Source organism: Vanellus vanellus, assembly GCF_965231255.1.
Source record: "Vanellus vanellus genome assembly, chromosome: 3".
Lineage (NCBI taxonomy): Eukaryota > Metazoa > Chordata > Aves > Charadriiformes > Charadriidae > Vanellus > Vanellus vanellus.
Window position 1 is genome coordinate 5,510,402 of NC_138907.1, and position 21,018 is coordinate 5,531,419.

Sequence of the window (21,018 nt, forward strand, 5' to 3'; positions counted from 1 at the left end):
ACATTTAGCAGGTTTTCTTTACCTGAGCACAGAATACACTTAAAATTTATGAGCTTACTTTTGTTGCCTGCTGAATTATGCTGTCCCATACTTGATTAGGTAGTAACATGTATTTTTCTATCAGATGCTCCTGCACAGTCTGGTCTGTCTGTGCCCCAATCATGTATCCTACTGCTTCATAGAATGTATGTACCTGATTGGAACAACAAGTCAAACAGAAAGGTTAAAAAGGAGTAAGGAAAATTTTACACTGTTCTGAACTAACAACATAGTAAAGGGTAAAAATGGGTTTCACTGTCTAAATAACGTTTTTCCCCCTTGACTTTACAAGATACTTCTCTGTTCTTTCCTTACTTTCGTCACGTATAAAACAAATCTCCATCCCCTTCCCTTCAAATGCCACTGTATACACCTCAGTCTTTCTTCATTTTGCCATCACATCCTGAAGCGAGGAAGCTCAGACGTGTGTCATTTAACTCTTAAATAAGTATTACCAGACATGTTTAAGCCTTTTTCCAGATGCCAGAGCCACTCTGCCCAAAGTTTCGGTACTTTACAGCAAATATCTCGGCATATGTCACATGTGCACGCTACTATCTCACCTCCTGATCCGTGCCCTTCCTAGATGCAGGCGCTTTCGGATTGTTTCCTGCCCCCCTTCACAAATACAAGAGCTACAGGTATACTATTACAGTAGGATACTCTTTCCTGAATCAGAACCACAAAATTAGATTCAGTATCTTACTTACTTTTTAAAACATTCCAGAAATCAAAATTCCAACTAAATGCACTTTAATTCTCCCTCCAAGCATTCTAATTGAGATCTCGGTAATGGAACCTGATTCTACTATTGATACCGTAAAACTATCACTAACAAAGAACTAAGGAATAAAATTCAAGCCTTGAAAAACACTACTACATTTCAATATGAAGTAACTTCTGATTGGTCTTTAGGAACTATCTACAACCCTGAATTAAGACATACCTGTTGTGGCTGAAGGTCACAGATGATGGTATTGATATTGTTCAAGATTTCATCAATAAATGGCATGACCTCTCCCACTTGAACCTGAACAAAATGCCGACGGCATTTTTGTGCTATTTTTATGAAGGTATCACAAGCCATATCCTGGACGCCATCATGGGTTTCTAAAATAAATCAAGTCAGTTACTGCTTTGTATTTCTCCCCATACATGTGCATGTATGGGCATCAATTTTATTTATAATTAAAACAGCAAGTAAAAAGCAGATAATTACCATGCATAAATTCAAACAGCTTGTTGACTACTGTCTTCAAAAATTTCCAGTGAGCTCTCAAAAACCGTGGGTATTGACCTACTATATACATTATATTTGATGCAATAATGGCTTTATTGTCTTTTCCTCGCTTTTGTTCACAGAGTCCCAGGAGATCCTACAACACAATATATTTTTAGTTTCCTCTCCAAGTTTGTCCAGTTCAATTAAAAGCACTACAAGATGAAATATAAAAATCCTACAAGGAGCTGTGTTAAAATAAAGTGGTTATCGTCACCAACTTCAAAGTCCAAATAAAAAACAAAGAACCCAAGTGGGTTAAGACTGAAGTAATGCAATTATTGAAGTTTCAACCAAAACAGGAACACCGTATTTTCAACTATGGAATCTCTATTTTAAGTATATCTAAAGATTTCTGCAGGGAGGACTTCAATGAGCTTCACAGTACTTAATACTGACCAAGTCATTGATATCAATATAGATTCCACATCAAATAAAAGACATTAAACTAAATCTTCCGCATGACTTTGACTTGTTGAAGTAAGGTCCATTACTCTTGTAAAAAATATTCTGTTCCTGCACTCTTTCCATGCACATTTTTACCAAAAATTCACTTTGCTCAATGAATATTTGGAAAAAGGCTAAATGGCAGGGTGCCAGCTAGTTAAAAGTGTGGGTTATTTTACCACTTTCCTTTATTTCATTAGCAATCCCTTTCTATCTCTTCTGCATCCCCAAAGAATAACGCTTCATCATAAACTGAATTTTATCCCTGAAATTTTCACAGCAAAAAGGCTACTTGGATAAACGCATTGTTCATGGCTAAAGAAGTTATCAGCCTTAAATTCAGGATATAAGATTACTCATTAAGTTACTCTTATCAACTTGCTTGCTGTATGAGGTAACTTACAAATAACATACAGCAATATTTTTGTAAACTCAGTTTCTTGAGCATAAACTATGAAGTGTGACAAAGCTATTAGTTTTGCATCATGGTACCTTAATTACTGTCACGAGGAATCTTTTTTCATCTTCCTCATGCATTGCTCCACTGATTGAGCCTATAGCCCAACACAGGGTATTCAAATTTTTCCATGACCATTCTGTTCCATTCACTTGATTGTGAAGTTTTTCAGTCATAATTCGTTCCGTGTCTGCATAATCCAGATGTGTAAGATAAACTGAAAAACATCAATATTGAACAGGCACATTTTAAAGCAACAACCTGGATCACAACTCTATAGGCAAATTTAAATTTGTTTTAAGAAAAAGATAACAAGTGATGTGAAAAGACTAAATCAATGAATGTCTCACATACCAGTCAAATCAGTAAAGTTGCTAAGTTAAATTATTAACAAAAGGCATACATACTGATAGTTTATAGGGAATATGGGATTGGCTACCTATGGGGGACATTATACAGTGTGCAAGAAGTCAATCCATTTTCTTCTGCTCTTTATTTCAGTGTCATTAAGTCTGCTGGTTGCAACAACCAGTGGAGACGGTACTCCTAAACAAGTCTAGGTGGGACAATTCAAGCATCACAACTCACACTTGCATCAGCTCTTAATAGGATTAGTGTCTCTAGTATAAAAGTCAAAAGCAATTTAAGGCCAGATTCAGAAACAGATTTTTACTGTGCCACAGAATACAGCTTTCACCATTCTTGCTTTTTTTTTTTTTTTCTTTAAAAAGTGAATCCTTGAGATAATTATAAGCAATAGTTAACAACAGAAATCAAATACTAACTAAATCTGCATTTCCATATAGATAAACCCGTACCTGGACACACAACTAAGGCTCAGGACATACAGTAATAATTTTAATACAATAAATGAAACATTTAATACAATACAATATTTTTTCATGTTCTCTATGAAAAGATATTAGAACAATTAACCCTGGCTGTACCTACATCACAAGTACAAAGGTGAGAATAAAAAAAAAAAAAAAAAACAAACACAAAAAACAAACCACAACACACAACACTTTGCATCACACCACTTTTTCCCCCCAGTCCTAGCTCATAAACCTTAAAGCGTTTGCCAGGAAGTGCTTGGTCTACACAAGAAGTAGACCACTTCAGAAAAATCCCTCCAATTTAACAGCTTTCTGATAAAACTGAAGTTACATTGGATCTGAAACATTTTGGTACAGGAACATCAAAAGATATTGTTCAATGAGAAAACGCAAGGGACAAAAATTAAGCAGTGTATTACTACTTAAGCAAGTTATACGACATTACCTGCTTAAAACAGAAAACTTCAAACCAACACTGCCTCCTCTTGTCAATTTTGTGTCCTGCTCCTCACTGATAATCATTTTACCCACACAATACTTCAAATCATAAGCTAACATTCTGTAACATACATGCTGCTGACACAGCTGAACAGACCTACAGCACAAAAATATCAGCTAGTACACTTACCCAACGTTTCTCTCATATTTTTATACAAGTTTATGGAATCTGTATCCTTCATGAATTCTCGTACTACTTCCCCTTGATCATTTTCCACAACTAGCACTTCTTCAGGTTTAGCCATACGGCTAACCATTAGCAATCGAACCTGTATGTTGCAAAGTAAAGTTACAATTGAATCAAACCGTAACATGAAAATACACACATCTTCAAGTATTTTCGCAATTGCAGCACATTAAATAACTAGAGTTGAATCAATTACCAACTACTCAAAGCAAGAAAAGTTCTCTTATGTCACTCCTTACATGAAGCAAAATCTCTAATTCAGGAACATTATCGAAGTCTTTACAGTCCGCTTACTTAAGCATGGATTACCTTGGACAATACAGGCAAATAAAGCTGTCTTCTTGGAGGAACATCAAAGTGTTGACTTCCCGAAAGCAATGGAGAAGCAGATGTTGAAAATGGACTTTCCCTGTAGAGCTCAGCAGCTAAATGATTCCAATATTCAAGACAAATCTTGAAAATTTCAGTTTCTTCAACTTCTGATACCAATAACATATAATGAAGAGCCTGGAAAAGTGATGTTTACACATCCGGTTACTAATTATTTCTGCAGATAAAACCACATTGCTTGAAGTGCAGTTATCCAAATATTGATAAAATGCCAAATACGTAGAAAGGTTAGGAACAAGAGGCATTAACATTGCAATGACATTACTTAAAGTCAGAGTTGTGACCAGAGCAGCAACTCAAAACCAAAGTGCCCTGTTAATTACTGCTATTTTCAAAGCGTGTATCAATTCTTAAATAGATGTTTTTAGTAGCCTAAAAGCATCTTAAAAAACACCATAGCCAAATAAGCCTGTTTGTAAATTATGAAACTCCCAGCCCCTGGAGCTTCTGCAAGGCGTTTTGTTTTAGAGTGTCAAAAAACCCTCAACAGCTCGTTTCAATGACTGCTAATCTCAAGACTATTACTGCTACTTTGTTCTGGATCCTTATGCCCTGAAGAACTGAAGGGAACCATCAAAACCATCTGCTCACTTGCTTTCCAGAGAAGTCACCTACCAGAACATTTTCAATCTCTTTATTGACAGAACAGCCACAGCAGACTGAAAAGGGAAGGCCACTGATGCAATTCTGGGGGACTGAGATACCAACCATAGAAATTAGAACCACATAGCCACACATTTTTTGCCTAGCTTATTTTTCAGTCCCCTGGTGAAATATATTAAAGCAATAGCCCAGTGAACAAACAGAACGAAACAAAGAAACCTGAAGACATTTTCATAGCTTAGGTACTACAGCAAGTCAGAGCATGTTAGACAGTAAAGACCTGATTCAGCATCTGTATCTATAGTGTCCAAAGAGGGATTTAAAACAGCCCTACATTGTCTTACACACATCCATTTTTCTTGATAATTTCACTTGCAATAACTCATGTTGCTTCCTTCACTAGTCTACACAGCTCCAATGAATCTGTGAAACAATTTCAGAAGATCTGATGCATCCAAAGTGCAGGAATAAACAGGTTAGAATGACAGGGAACTTTAAGTAACTGTAACTACATGCTATTACACTGCAACTTACAAAAGTGAAATTTGCAACCATTTCAGTCCAGCCTAAGGACTTTGTGAAACATTTCAACATGCTATACAACACTCAGTCATTCAGAATCGAGTTTTGTAGAGGCCAGTTTTGAAGAAGAATTTAACATAATTCATACCAGCCAAGAGAGGAGGCCAATACCCAAGAACTGCACTCCAACTTACACACAATTGCACAGCACGTGCAACAGCTTCAGCCATTTACATAGGTCTTCCCAATAAAGCCTCAACATGGGTAGAAGCAGCTTGAGCTGTGCTCCTGAAATTCACAGTTATTTTGAAAGCCTACTACTTGCAAGCTCAGGAATCATTTGGAAACCGTTGGACAGTTCTTTTTAAATTACGAGAGTGATACTCCTCTTAGTCCATCTTCTAAATAAGCTACAATTTGGTAGTCGCAACCAACTTGCTGTAGAGGGCTACTTCCAGAAGAAATGTATTGCGATACTAGCTGGAAAACAGACTAGAATTCAGACAGACATTTGTTAGATTTGAGCTAATCCATCTGCAAGATGTACTTCCCTCTCCCAACAGAACCTGGTCTCCAGGTTTAAACTGTGGTTTTGTTTTTCTCCTTCTGTCTCAGGGCAGTTCCTCACCTATCACCTCCGCACCAGCACAGGGCTTGATTCTGGGACCAGGAAGCAGTGCTTCAAGGGGGGTTGGAGCCAGTTTCATCCCCTTGGAGCTCAGCAGTGGGAAGGAGATAGCAACAACTCACCACAGAACAGCTCGCCCTCAGCAAACATTTTATTCACAATTAGAAAAACACAACTGAAAAAACTAATGTTATTATCTAGCCTCACTACAGTATGAGGTTGTACCCTGAGTGTTTAGTAGCCACCTAGAATTTAAGCCTTTCCAACCCTTCATTCTTAGCTGTATTTCCAATAATTTCCACAGATCCCAGTAATTTTGACAGCGAAGTTGCACTTTACTGTCAAAACTGAAAAGAATGCAGCAGCCTCCAAGAAAAGAAGGGCACAAGCAGAGAGGAAGGATGACTGTAAACACTGTACTCAGCAACTGCTGTAAGATAGCTGATAATTGAGGCCTAGGAGGTCCTCCTCCAAGACCAGTAATACTACAAAATAAAGCACGCACAGTCATTTGGTAGAGCTCTGCCATTAAGCGTTACTGGCATACATAGTCTTTATTACACAGAAACAGAGTATCATCCTCGAGGATTGTATTTAGAGCCTTTCAGTTAAACTTTAGGAAATGGCAAGTTAGGCAAGAAACCACACGAGGATGGAAGCACTGAACTACAGCACGCGCTGTACCCTAGAAACCAGCTTTGGGTGCTGAATAAAAACTTAACTGAGCTGCTTCACACAGATTGATGAAAGTCAAAGCAACACCTTCTCTATAAGTTAAACACAAAATATGGGACATAAAAAATATTATTTTAAAGCAGTATTTAAAACTTTCAAGGAAGAACAAACAAGAAGAGGGAGAGACAGAGACTGATGTTCTTCAGACGTTGTATTAGTAGTATAGGATCACCGAAAATAGTGCCACTGAAGTATACTAGGGTTTTTTTGTATTATTCATGTGATTGACTAATTACATGAAGGAAATAGGATTTTTTTTTTTCTTCTTACTCACTATAAGTACAATGATCTAAAAATTATATTACTATCACATCCTTTGAGTGTAAGGACACACTTGCTACGTTTTGAAACCGGACAAACTGAGCAACTTACCTCCATTAACGTTTCCCTCAGATTTAATCTTTTCTCTATAAGTTGACCATGTTCCTTGAGGAACGTGCAGAGAAATAAACTGAGATTCTGAATGAAGTTCTGTTCATCATCTTTTCCATTTGAGTACGCAAGTCGGATATTGGTATTTAAAGGAAGCATCTAGTAAAAAGATTACAGACATAATCAAGAATTTCCCATTTTATACAGTAGTTGAACAAATATTTTGCCCTCTGCTTTCCATGGCATCCCCTCTTTACAGAGCTTTCTTACAAAAGAAAGTCTTACAGCTTCTTCATTTCATGCTTAATCCCAAGATGGGCTGCAATGTGAAAATGCAAACAGGTACAAAAGCTCTGATGAACTAAACCTTTTTTTACACCTGTTTTAACAGTAGCTGTAAACAAGGAAAGTACTGTATCTACCAGACATTTCCAACTGGCATTAGGCAAAGATGTTCCAAAAATGTGTTTGTTACCTGCCCCTAGCAACATTAAGTTTCAAAACATTACATCATCATAACATTAAAACAACACTAAAGACCTTCTCCAGAATATTTAGAAATTAGGAAGGAAAACTCTGAAAGATACCGGAACATGTTTTTCAGTAATCTTGTAGAGATCTCTGGCACCTCTTAAGAGATGTGTTGGCTTTTAAATTCTATCATTATACAAACAAAACATTTTCAACGTTGTCATCAAGGAGTGAACTACATTCTTAAGTCAACACTATTAAGCTACAGAACAAGAGAGAACAAAGTTTAACACTTTTGCGGCTGCCAGCTTTTGTGTGGTTTTGATTGTTCTCCAACTACATTTTACAAAGTTAAGACAGAGTCAGATATTTGCAATAAACGCAACAGTTTGCATCAAATTAATATGCAATAGTCATGCTAAAAATCTGCAGGTGGCAAAACACATCAATTACCCAACTTGGCATTCAACTGACTTTTTGAGGAAAAACTTAGGCCAGATATACTGGCATCTAGAATCAAGAGCATCATCTGTAAGAACTGAGGAATAACGTTCAGCTGCCTAACACAAAATAACTTCGGTGTGTGCAAAAATCTGCCTTTAAATTTAACTGTAACTAAAAATCGTATATAGCTCCACTAGAAGGCGAGGGGAACAGGGGCATTAAAATGCCTGTTCTAAAGAACCTCTTAGCTGGACCAACATTGCAAAGAGAGGAAAACAATTGTCAAAAATCCCTTGCAACTGTTCACTGAATATGCAAATACAGTGAAGAAAGCTACAAACTCATGAATCTGAATCTGAACTGCTCAGAGGGGAATCAAGTTATATAAGTTTAAAGAGTGGCTTTGTATGACAAATGTTTCTATTCGTTTCAAAAACTAAATAGCAACTTGCAGAAGTTAGGTCACCTTAGGCCTTTCGAGCCATGCAGTACATGTTTTGTTGCATCTCTCTCAACTTTTCCCATCAGGCAGCCCCAGTGCACAAAAAGCCTCTTAAATTAATCAAACCAAATCAATGCAGCAGAAATACAGCTGTGATCTAGAGTCAGAAAAATACACTTAGCATCTTCTGATCAAGTAATAAAATACCACTGAAGAATATTTGTCTTATTAAGATCCCTATAATGAATATAAATTTGTTAACTGAACTAAGCTCTACTGAAATTGATTCTGCAAGATGAAACAATCAAGAGATCTATTAAAAACATTACCTGTTTTAACTGCATCATGGTCAATGTAAAAAGTGTTACAAACTGTTCTTCATACTGGCTGACACTGACACCTGCAATCTCTGTGAGGCACTTCAAAGAAACATTTCGAAACATGGGAACATTTAAGAACTATTGAGAGAAGAAAAAAAAAATAAAGTATTACAAGTGTGTTGCATGCTAAGCTTTTCTGCAACTTTTATTTAAATTTAAGAGCCATCAATTTTTGCATGAGTACCTTGTATATTAGTGTGCTGATTAACTTGGTCTCAAATATATATCCCAGAGGAATCCAGTTCAGAAATCGTAGCAAAGTTTCCAAAGTTGCATGAACTAAGGGAGCATTTTGGGAGTTTTCCTGTAAACAATCATTAGTGTTCATGATATTGTTAAGATACGATGGGGGAATTATTTTTAAAAATATCATTAAAGAATTAAGACTTACCATCACAAACTGACACAGTTGAAATATCTGAGAGAATTCATTGCACATGCTGTAAAAAAAGTTAAAAATTAAGCATTTGCACATTCCATAAAAAAAATCCTACCTACTTTAATCAAAAAGTCTAAGCTCACAGAACAGGTCCTGAAGACATATGCCCACAGAGGCATTCACAAGCCACCTGGCTTTTACCACTTTTCATGGTAATAATGCATATTTTGAAGTAGCTTAAAGCCTGTGCCTGCAAATTCTGGCTTGGAAATGCAAGCAATGCTGAATGCTCTGTTAAAAGAGTAGGACCATCAGTCAACAGATGCTACCTGCAGTAAGGCAGAAATATCTGTGTGTACAAAATAAGTTTGGTATCACCTAACAGTACTGCTTTAAAGAAAAATCAGTAACTCCTCAGTCTCAGAAATAAAGTTAGGCAGCTGTATGTGTTCGCTCAAAAGGTCAAAGTGAGAGCAACTATTTAGCAGCAAGCGCGAAGTCTAGCGTGTTTATTAAGATTTAAATATGTATACTTGCCTGTCTTTCAAATGCTTAGCTTTTACTTGAGTAATCTGGCCACTGGAAAAATCAAATACTTCTTCACTCAATAGTTTAAGGATCACCATGTTATTCTGACAAAGGCTTTCACTAGTCCTGCTTGCTCCCACAATATCACTTATAAAAGTTGGCCAGTGCTTTGGCCATTCCTGTTTCAGTATCTGAAAAGTGAAGCATCCTTATGTTAGATACATATGCAAACACAAACACTTTATAACAAGACGTAAAACTTTATGAACTCTAGCTTACCTGAACAAGAATCATATTCAGTTTCCCAATATATACCTTCTCTTTCTGGAGAAGAGAAGAGGAGTCAGGTTATGCATAATATTCCCTTCCCTCTTCCTCCCCTGAAAAGAATTCACTTACTTCTACGCATGTTGGATCAGACGAGGTCTTGATAATTAGGCCGACAACATATTTTTTAATACCTGCAGAAAAGTTAGGAATTTATTTTCAACTATGCCAGATACCAAAAGTGTAGTAATAAATATTTATGAATTCACATTCTTCACATGTTTTTAAAAAGAAACAGCTCTAAGGAACACAAATACATGTGTCAGTCAGTATCCCTCTTGACTTGTGTGCTATATGGAAAAAATCCACCTTTGTATCAATTCTGCAAGAAGATATTTCAGATGTACAAAATAGCTTTACACTTAAATTATTTCAATAAAAAAGGAAGATAAACTAAGGATTAGAGTGTGCTTGTGGTAATTTGCACCAGATCAATCTACCAGCTTCCTAAAGGCTGCAAGAAATTGCGAGAAACTTTGCATTGGTAGCACTGCACAGCACAGTCTTAGGCAGATGATAGAAAGGTGGCATCCAGCACTGTCCAGACCCCAACCATGTACTGCAGCAGGTACTTACAAATGCTGCTGTAGAGCTCCCTCCGTGAAATGTATTTCTACCCATTATGCATTTTCAAATCGTATCTAACAACTCCAAAGTTGGCAGATACATTCTTACTGCCTCAGGTGAATGTTTACAATGGCAAGAAAAAATACAAGCAAGAGAGTCCTCCATTTTCTTTGACTAATGCTTTATTAATAAAAAGTGAAATCCAAAAATAGAGCTTTCTAAGCATGACTCCAGTTTTAATGCCAGCTTGGCTATTATTGCATGGAAAGCTTTGGTATATCACCTTCATTGCATGTAAAAGTTGAGAGATGCTCCAGTTTACTTAGGTGATCCATTTCATATTTCCATTTTCAACACAGGAATTTCTGTGCACAGCATTTAAAAGTGAAACACTGTGCCAGAGCTTAGCAAAGTTTTCCCTGCACAATCTTACAAGGACAAAACTTAAAGCTTTGTTTATCAATATAGTACAACGCACTTGGATTTGGACTACTGTGCTTTTATGGCACACATGGATGCTGTGGATAACAAAACTCTTAATAAATTATGGTTTATTGCTTTTGCATTTTTTGCTTAAATTAACAATTTGTCAACTGGGGGCACAGACCGCATTCATATCACTTATTTTGTTGTGTTTCTTCTACAAATGTTTTAAAATTACTTTAGAGTTTTCAGCTCTACCACAAAAGAAAACCCAAACGGTAACAAGCTATACTGCCTAAAGTTTCATTTTGCCACCTAATCCTCAGCTCCCTCCTCACCACTAACCTATCAATGACCGAAGACATGGAAACAATGACTTTCCAAGTGACTTTTCATCACAATATATGTATCTAAAATCATTCTGTACAAAAACATCTGACTCCAGATCCTCTGTGCATGTCTTTTCTTGTCATGAACTAGATGAACATTACTAATAGTTCTACTTCAACATAGCTTTGACATAATGATCGATCTAAGCACATCAGGGATTAAACACTTTCAAACCGGGCAAGCGTTTTCTTGTCATGCTGAAATTTTACAATAGGTCTATGTTTTGCTATTCAACTTGATGAACCCCAAATCTAGTTTCAATCATTTCTTCAACAAGACAGTCAACTGACTCATACAGACAAAACTGAGAAGAACATCTTATGTTCAAAACATCAGAACAGTGGCTGGGGGAAAACATAAAGGTTACAACTTTTTTAAGATTTTATCAGAATTAGTGATTTTTATATATATATTATTTTTTTTAGGCCTGAGCAACAGGATTAAACAAAACAGTTCGGTAATTGCATTCTCACGAAATCTGGAAAAACTAGGTCTAGACTTTGAGCCATTAGATACATACTAAACAGTAGGCTGTTCTACAAGTAGCTCCAATTACAAATGAAACTATACATCATTATCAGCTGTGATTAGTCCACACACCACTCCAGAAAAATGGTCATTAACAAAATAAATATCACTGTCAGTCACTGGGTAAGAGCCATTACCAAGCACTAGCATTAGTCTGACATCATAGGCATGTTCTACTATTTTAAAGCTAAAAAACACACACTTTGCTGAAGCATTACAGTAATTCAACAAATGAGATATGAAAGCCCCCAAAATAGTATGGAAATAGGCTTGCAGTGCCAGAAACTAAACTATTGTAACTGTCTGCCAAACTGCTAAGGGAAGCCTACTGGTGCAACTCTGCATTTCAAAAAGGTATTAGAAAGTGAGTATTTTTCTTAGACGTCGACTCCAAAGCTGCAGATTTTCCATCTTGCCGCATCAATAGTATTCTGCTGTTTAGTTAAAACTCAAATGCTATGCTACCATCCATCTGGCCTCGGTGTCAGCAGATGAAAACAGCTGCTTGGCTCCAAAGCTTCTCAATTGAAAAGAAGGAAAAAAAAAAAAAAAAAAAAAGTGGTGACCTCAGCTCAAAAGACAACCTAAAAAATTTGCTAGTTTTCACTGGTCATGCTTCAGGCTTCTAAGGTCTTCCATCCACTGAGCAAAGTCACAGAATCACAGAATCACTGTCATACTATTAATCTCTAATGCTTTTTTTGGCCTAAATGGCATTTCCTACTTTTTTTTTTTTTTTTGCGGTTTCTGCTCCATATTTAATAGCTCATTTCTTTATCTTTCCACAGGAATGATAATTCTCAGTAGAACAGAGATATTTCAACTTTAGACTGACAAAAATCAACACAAGCTAGTTACCATTTCTCAGCAGAACATGTCCAAGAAACTGTTCAAGGGTAGCAGAGTTTAGCAGGATTTGCTAAAATCAGTTTGTTTTGAGAACTTAAAAGAAACTTATTTTAAGGAGGCAGCCACAGGACATGCACAAGCCACACAACCACTGCCTAAAAGGTCTCCTTCAACCACAGACACAGCTGAACAAGTCTTGAAGATGGCAACACCACAACTGCCAAGTTTAGACCCTTCATTGAGCCAAACAGTTCAACAGACCTTGAAATGAAAAAGAATTAAAAAAAAAAAAAAATCACAATACTAAAGACACACGTAACATTCTTCAAGGACCATCCAACATTACAACTACACTGATCTCATAACAACCTGTGACTAAAGGTAGCAGATTCTTTTTTCCATTCCAAAACTTTCCTTCACACAGCACTGAGTCTTAGCACCTGCTCAAGAACTTGTTCAGAGGCTGAACTACTAAAAAAAAAAAAAAAAAAAAAAAACAAACAAACAACAGAATTACCAAAAAAGTTCAGTAGTTTTAAAAATGTTTTGAAACTTATCTTCAGCCATCTTAGCTCCCTGGACCAGTTCACTAAAGGGCCAGAGAACCACCAGTACTGGCTCAAAGACATCAAAAAGCGCACAGGTGAGGAACACCTTTATCCACAGCAGTTAAGCAGTAAGTAGATCAACCTAGCTCCAACATCAAACTATGTTCTAATTATCAGAAAGGCCGGATATTATCACTGTCAGAAGGCCTGGACTAACGCCGCTGCTAACATTTTCTGGTAAGCAAAGCACAAAAAGTACTTTTGTATAAAGTACAAAAAAGGGAGGACAGAACAAGGACATTAATTCAAGGTCTTTTAGAAAGTTTCTGGATGAGCATTAGATATTGTAGTCCCTACGTGAAAGTTGCTCCTCTACAGACAGACACACATACAGTAAAATTGAAACACTTTCCAGAGGGAAAGTATTTTCACAGGCGACCCAAGCCATGCAATGGTCAGAGCTGGACCAGGACAGTGACGAACATCACATTATCCAACAGTAGTAAATTCTACAGTCTGAACTTGGTGTGAAATATCCTACCGTTTAACCTTTGGATGCACTTTTAGAAGCAATTACATCTCATCTAGGCTGTGTAACCTGAGCTCAGAGGAGTTCCTATCGTGACCAAATACAGCACATTACCATGAATGCACAGCATTGGCAAGTACACACCTGTAGACAAAACCACTTCTTGTACTTAAGACATACAGGCACGTCCTTTTACACAGTAACAGAGCACAAACATTTAATAAGCATTGAAAATTATCGTGTGGTGCTGCAGATGCAAGTTTACACTAGTTTACTAAAGTTAATAAATTCTCCGCTTATATTAACGAATCAGAGGCATAAGCGAAGCAGGTGGACAATGCAACTCAGCAAATTAACATTAGTTCACAACCAATATTAGAATTTCAAATCCTAAAGCTGAATTGTCACCTCCGGGGATGTTTTACACATACACGCTTAAACTAAACTGTTTAAGCAGTCCCAAAATGTGGTCAAAATACTAGCTTATTTTTAGTCTTAAGAAACAATGCTATCCCATATTGTCCCACAAATCATATTTCCCCCTTAGTGGTGAACCCGATCAATCAATGATCTATTTGCTTTTCAGCAGGGAAAAAAAAAAAGCTAATGCGTGAAGATTCTTAAAATGGGCATAGAACTTGTCTTCACACACACACAGAAGTGCCACATAGCTCATTACACAGAGAATCAAAAAACTTCTCTTCGTGAAGCAGGTCAGAAATTTCCATTAAAATATCTAATTGCTCCATAGAAAAAAAAAAAAAAAATCTCTTCTACAGCAGCTTCCACTGTATCGGAAGCTTTATACTCAACTCCAGGACCTTCCTGTGAGCCAGTAAACCACATCTCTCTGAACACTTCACTTTTTTTTCTGTTTCAAAATGAGAAAAGTTGTACAGGCAGTTCAGGTTTCATAATGAAGAAGTGCTTATCCATTCCAACTCAAAACACTCCAGACAAGCTCACTCAATTCACGGGAACGCAATTTCATTCCACATTGCAGGATTAATGAAACGTATCACTGAATCTGAAAACCAAGAAGCCTTTATTTCAGGCAGGTTTTCACGCTGTAAGAGAAAATCCTATTGAGACCACAGCACTTTAATCAAATGACATCCTTTATAAGCATTATTAAACAATCAACTCTACAGAGTATCAGAATTTAAAGCAATTTAGTATCACCTCAATAAACTGAGAATTCTTACTTGAGAATGATAGTACAATACTCTGGAAATAAGCCAAGTTCACCACTGTATGGGATGTTCTGGAACATGCCACCCGCCTTTCACTAAAGCAGCTTCAGTAAGGTTTGAATGGAAACCACATTACATCATTTTGTATACATCTATGAGAGCAATCCAAAGCATTACCTTAAAGACTAAATGAGTTTTAACAAGGAAGTCTGACCCATTGCTATGGTCTACTGCTAAACGTGTCTGAAGGCTGAGTGTGCAGGCCAGGCATCTCATTTAATTCAATTTTACCAGTTGTGTTCCACAAATTCCACTTCTGTCTAGAAGACCAGGTCAGCAATTCGTTCAAACCTCTAACTCCAGAAGCAAACAAAAATTCAAGAACAAGAAAAAGCAGAGTAATCACATAAGTATTTTAGAAGTGTAAATTGTTTTGTCCGATTCCTGGAATTCCTGGTTTAGAATTATAGGCAGATACAGATGAACTTTCCAAAACTGCCTACCATCCTCAACCCTCAAAATCAAAGACACCTGAGGAACATAAAAACTTTTAACAAGTTAAAAGGTACCAGGGCCAGAAGAGCTCAAGGCTAAAAGCAATTTTAAAATAAAAGCAAACTTAAGAATGAAGTTTCAAGTCCAAAGAAGACACTTGGGGAAAAAAAAAAAAAAAAAAAGAAACAAAAAACATTTTCCTACTTGCATTTGGAATTCTAGGCTGGAAGCTAAAACCTCCCAGCATTCAGACAGAAGCTGTAACAACACCCTGGCTAACCTCCACACCCAACAAGTCACTCTGATGTACAACTTGAGGTACAGTGGAAGGGGGGAGAGAGGATGATACACAAAAAAGGTTATAGTTCAGGCTCTGTAATTAATGACATTTTATTTGTCCAAGAATTTTCTGTTTCAAAAACTTTTTCATTCACTGACAGTTCAATTCGGGTCTGCTCTTAACTTCAACTCTCAAGTAATACTATTGTTACAAAGGGAAAACACTATTTTCTTGTAAATGGATTTAGTTTCATCTTAACCAAAGTTTAAGATTTGTCAGCTGTATTTACTAGACAAATCAAATGAGACATGCTAGGTTTTATATATGAGATATATATTTATAAGATATAAGACAAAATTAACTTTTATTTATTAACTTTTTATTAACAATTTATAACCTGCATGAATTGCTTGGTTACTAAGCATTACTTTGTTATATTGAGTTTCAGTTTCCTGCACCCATATTTCACCAGTTATACTTCAAACAGGAAAATCCTGTCAGCTAAAGAAATGACTGGAGTCAGAATCGAGGAAACCTCAATTTAACCAGCCTTCTTATCTCCCAGGTCATCAAACTGTCTGAATGAGCTCTGGAGCAGTTCTTTTGTACTAGCCAATATCATCAGCCAAAAAAATAAAAACAACCAACGCCACTACAGACAAGATGAAACTGGATTAGAGATGAAACATTGATTCTCCCTCCTACACCACTGAGGCCAAGATGGATCAAATGCCACAGTATGCTAAATATATTTGGTTCCTCTTCTATTTGTGTAAAGGAGAAACCAGACAAGAAAAAGCCAACTAACTCAATTCCCCTAAAATGTTAGGGTAAAAGTCAATTTCACAGTTTTAGTTTGGCTCTATGAAAGGGAAAATATTTTAAAAGGTTGAACTAAAACCACACATTTGTTAGGATGAAGGATTTCCCCCCCCCCCTCTGCTGTCTTCAGAAGTAGTACAGAAGTCAGGAAAAATAAGAACAGAATGCTTAAAGTTGATTGCACAGCTAGACAGTAACTTTATTTTGCATTGTAATGTATCGAGCTACAGTTACTGCATTTTCTCAGATGACAGGAACCAGTCAAACAGTACTACCGTGCCTGCAGTCAAGTAACAAAAATCTAAACCATCAACTCAAATATCAGTTCCACAATTCATTTAAGCCATGTATTGAGTATTATCTTTGCATCCCAATAACAGATGAGATAACATGACCCAAAGCACAGCCAGCATCCTCTTCCTACCACCACTATTTCTGATCTATTCTACACATTAAGAACGTGTCTTTTTAAGACTTATAACTACTGAATTGTATTCGGTATTTGGCACTTATTCAGTTCCAAACTATCAAGTAAGTCTATCTCTCTGACATCTCCTATTTTACTACACCTCACTTCACAAGCAGGCAGTAGTAAGCTGAGTAACTGCTTCAAACTACTGACTCCTTACTTTCTTCCTGCTCTGCACGCACAGCCAAAAACGCTACGGAGAACAACTTCCAAATGCTGAAACTAAGTGCTCATAGTCAGGAACGCAACAAGGTATGAGCAAGTTGAGATCAATTATTAAAAGCACACAGAAGACTTAACTTCAGGGTGCTCCCTTTGTTTCTCAAAAGGGCATAATTGTGTTCGTGCCTTAGTTGAAGCTGTTTCTTAGAAGCCTGCAAGTTTGTTTCCAACAGCAGAACAAATGTGAGATCTTACTTCCACTTCCAAGAGCAGCTATGCTTCATATGTCAACCAATAGTTGGAAGCAGCAGGGGAAAAGGCGAGAATAATCACAAAGTTGTGGAAGTCTCCCTCTACACATTTGTTTTCATTAGCATTTACAATTACATTTCAATCAATATAATTTCAGAATCTAAGCACTGGCAGTAAAAATTTAAAGCACAACTTAGCATTGTTAATAAAAGCTCGTAGCAGAACACAGAAATTTGGAATAACTTCAATGAGTTCCAAAACCGTCTTTTAATAAAAAGCCAAGTATAGAATGGTGACAAAGTTCAGTGTCAAGAATTTAAAGTAGTTGTATAATGTTTTGAAGTCCAAGTTACCATGACTTGACAGAAATCTATGTGAACAAGCACTAATCCTATACCATAGAGGTACCTCATATACAATAGCTAACATCTAAAATTCAACACACCTTGCAAGCTGTAAGGGAGGGAGGGAGGGAAAAAAACAAAACCAAACCACAGCATTTATTTTAAGACTTCCAGATTCCTTGCAATGACAGAAGACTGGGGTTTGCCCTACACTGAGCAATCCAGTTACCGCAACCTAGCTTCATATACACTTAGATTAATTAAAAGCAGACTTTATAGTATCTTACTGCCTAAAAGAATGAATGACCATTAACAGGTAAGACTATGCATTTACTTAGTGTTTCTATTTTGTAAGTAATTATGACTGCTTACAATTTCAAAAAAGTCACATAAATCTAAACACGCTACCAGACGGCCCACAATCTACCAGAAAAATGACAGTGCACTGGTGGGGCCACACGCAAAGCCCAGACAGACTGAAGAGAGCCTCTTCTGCCAAGTACAAAGAATCAAAACCTACCCTACACCTGAAGGCCAGGAGCTAACTTCAGAAGCTGCCTAGGGTTAGGCCTCTTCAGATAAGTTTGGCCTGTAAGTCAGTACAACACTTAAGTGATGATGTTTCAAAACTATCCGTCACACCATTTACCTTCCCATGACACTTACAAAATTCCAGGTGCTCACCATCCCACTGAGAACATCGTCACAAAAGGGAAAGACATGGTTTCATCATCCAGAAAAGCACAGATGGTCTTAGCACTGATGAAAAGTTACTAGCCTAGTTGTATTTGAAGCTGAAAATTACTTACACGTGGACTGACAGCTAAATATCAGTTAATACACAAAGTTAAGAGAAGACAAAAATCCCTCCCTACCTTCACACTGGTTCCTTGGAAGAATCTTCCATCTTGTTTTTATCACATTTTCCAAGATTTGCAGTCCATAATACTGAAATTGGAGAAGAACAAAATGTGAGTACATTACTGTAGGACTAACTAACTTTCAGGACTCTCATTCAATCAGACATTCACACTTAACATCTAAGACTTCAAGATTATTAAACTAACAATTTTATTAAATATGTCTATTCACCCATTTACTGATGTTTCATGCATTTTTTTCTTGTTTTATTCTTCACTATACTAAGTCCTGCTGTTTGATCATGCTCACACCAGGAGGGGGGAAAAAAAAAAAAAAATGAAAAGCCCTCTGGCAGACAATTTTGGCTATCTGGAGAAGAGAAAGTAGCAGCCAGATATGAATTTGCATCATAAATGACTGCTCATACATACAAGCATTAACACAACCAGGCTCCTAAAATATTTAGCAGCTTGGATGGTCTCAAGCTTCCTATCGTTCCTCTAAAAAGCTGAAAAAAAAATTGTCTTAGCATCACATGTCCTGACACTTTCTAAAGAAAGTATTTCCCAAACTTCACTGGTGTGTTACTTTAGGAACAGCAAGACAACCCACAGGTTTATTTAATTTCAATACCCACCCCAATATGGCAGCTATTTCTACTATTTAAAGATGAACTTTTGTGCTCAGTCAAAGAATAATAAAAATGTGAATAAGCTCTTGGAAATCCTTTTACCTTTCAGGAATTACTTCCTATGTTCTTACCCGAAACCGTTTCATTTGCAAAGTAATTGGTAAAGCCAGTCCCTCTGCCCATTTGTCCCTACTGCCAACTCACAGTAACAGGGAAAGAAGTTTGTGATGGTATGATCGAAGAACTTTAATATGTAAAACCCCATTAGCATGAATAGACAGGAGAGAAAAGGGGACGAGGAATTTTGTGTTTACTTTATCTGCAGTGGATTAAGAAGAAAAAAAAACATCACATCAATGCCTGAAAGGTAAACGCAAGTTTTCACAGTTAAAAGTTTGGCTGAGAATAAGAGTTCCTCTTTAAAATGGTTAGTTGTTACACAAAGTAGGATCATTAGTATTTCAACCAAAGGGATCACATAAACTTCAGTTTAATTAAAAAACCACAATGTAGACTGTCCCAAACTACATTGTGTTAAAATACTGTTTTTGCTGTTCTCATCTTAGCATAACCTACCTCCCTTTGTTTCTCTATCCAACCCAAGTTTCCACAAGCTTTACATGTACATCCTGCATTTGCAAAATATTCTGTCACCTTCCAAAATCTTGTGTACCAAGGAAAATTATGCATTAACACAAAGTTGGCAGGGTTGGGGTTTTTTTCATGGTCAGCAGCAAAAGTTTAACAGCTAGACTTTAACTCATACATTTACTTAATTACTCAGCATAAAAGCTAAACAAAATCAAGGGAATGATCATGTAGGAAAACGCATGGAAACATTCTTAAGCAAAATGCTTCACTTCCTGTGAAGTGATTTCAGCCACTGCTATGGATTTATAGACACCATCTGCACCTGATCCAGACTCACAATACATACTTACAAAAGCTTCTAACAATGTTGAAAGTATGAATGTTGATATCATACAGAGCTAACTTCTCTGAAGTTAGATCTAAACTCTAGTTAAATTTCTAGATTCTACAGGCACACATATTAATTGCCCTTTCAGATCAGATAACAGCTAACCAAAAATGTTAGTTTTGTTTCCAAACTTTTTTCCACACGTCAATTTATTTGGCTTTTAAGACCAGAATGGCAAGTCTAGTTTCATTTTAGAAAAGCACCAGGTGATGAAACAAACTTAAATGAAAGTCCTGACATAAACTAAGGACAGACCTCATCTTTAGTCTTTGTTTCCCCACTTAGGATTTCCTCTGAGTCAAAGAAAGGACAGACACCTCTAGCAATTTGCCACACCTATCCCTCATTATCTGCTCAAATATCTAATTCAGATTCATGTACCTTAAACTGTAAAGAAGTTCATGCTGTCTAGGTTTCTACTCATTCTTTTCTACATATGTGATTTCAATTCTGCCCCCTCATAGTGTCTTGTTCACCTCTCCCTCAGTACTAGTAATACTCATTTTTTTCCCTAACACTTGCACATGAAATAAAATGGCAGCAGTAATAAAATCAATGTATACAATCTTGACCTACACATCTTTCTTGCCATACCATGTTTGAAGACTTCATCAGCCTGCCTGACCACTCTGCAAGGAGCTGAGGATTTTATTTTGTTTTTAAGCTTCACTTAATTTCTAAGTTCTAATTTTTGCTATTTCCCTGATAACAAGATACACCAAGTCCCCCCCA

At 36.8% G+C, this 21,018-nt stretch overlaps 1 protein-coding gene across 1 annotated transcript in view; it reads right to left on the reverse strand.

The window, feature by feature from the left end:
- XPO1 (exportin 1) overlaps positions 1-21,018 on the reverse strand; it is a 38,641-nt gene that overhangs the window by 7,536 nt on the left and 10,087 nt on the right. Inside the window, exons 5-18 of the mRNA XM_082481198.1 lie at positions 18,691-18,763; positions 10,037-10,098; positions 9,917-9,961; positions 9,647-9,828; positions 9,122-9,170; positions 8,915-9,034; positions 8,680-8,808; positions 6,994-7,152; positions 4,053-4,250; positions 3,687-3,825; positions 2,258-2,439; positions 1,259-1,415; positions 986-1,149; positions 59-193 (exon numbers count right to left, since the gene is read on the reverse strand). Of these exons, the coding sequence (XP_082337324.1) occupies positions 59-193; positions 986-1,149; positions 1,259-1,415; positions 2,258-2,439; positions 3,687-3,825; positions 4,053-4,250; positions 6,994-7,152; positions 8,680-8,808; positions 8,915-9,034; positions 9,122-9,170; positions 9,647-9,828; positions 9,917-9,961; positions 10,037-10,098; positions 18,691-18,763 (1,794 nt within the window). The remainder of the gene's footprint in view (positions 1-58; positions 194-985; positions 1,150-1,258; positions 1,416-2,257; positions 2,440-3,686; positions 3,826-4,052; positions 4,251-6,993; positions 7,153-8,679; positions 8,809-8,914; positions 9,035-9,121; positions 9,171-9,646; positions 9,829-9,916; positions 9,962-10,036; positions 10,099-18,690; positions 18,764-21,018) is intronic.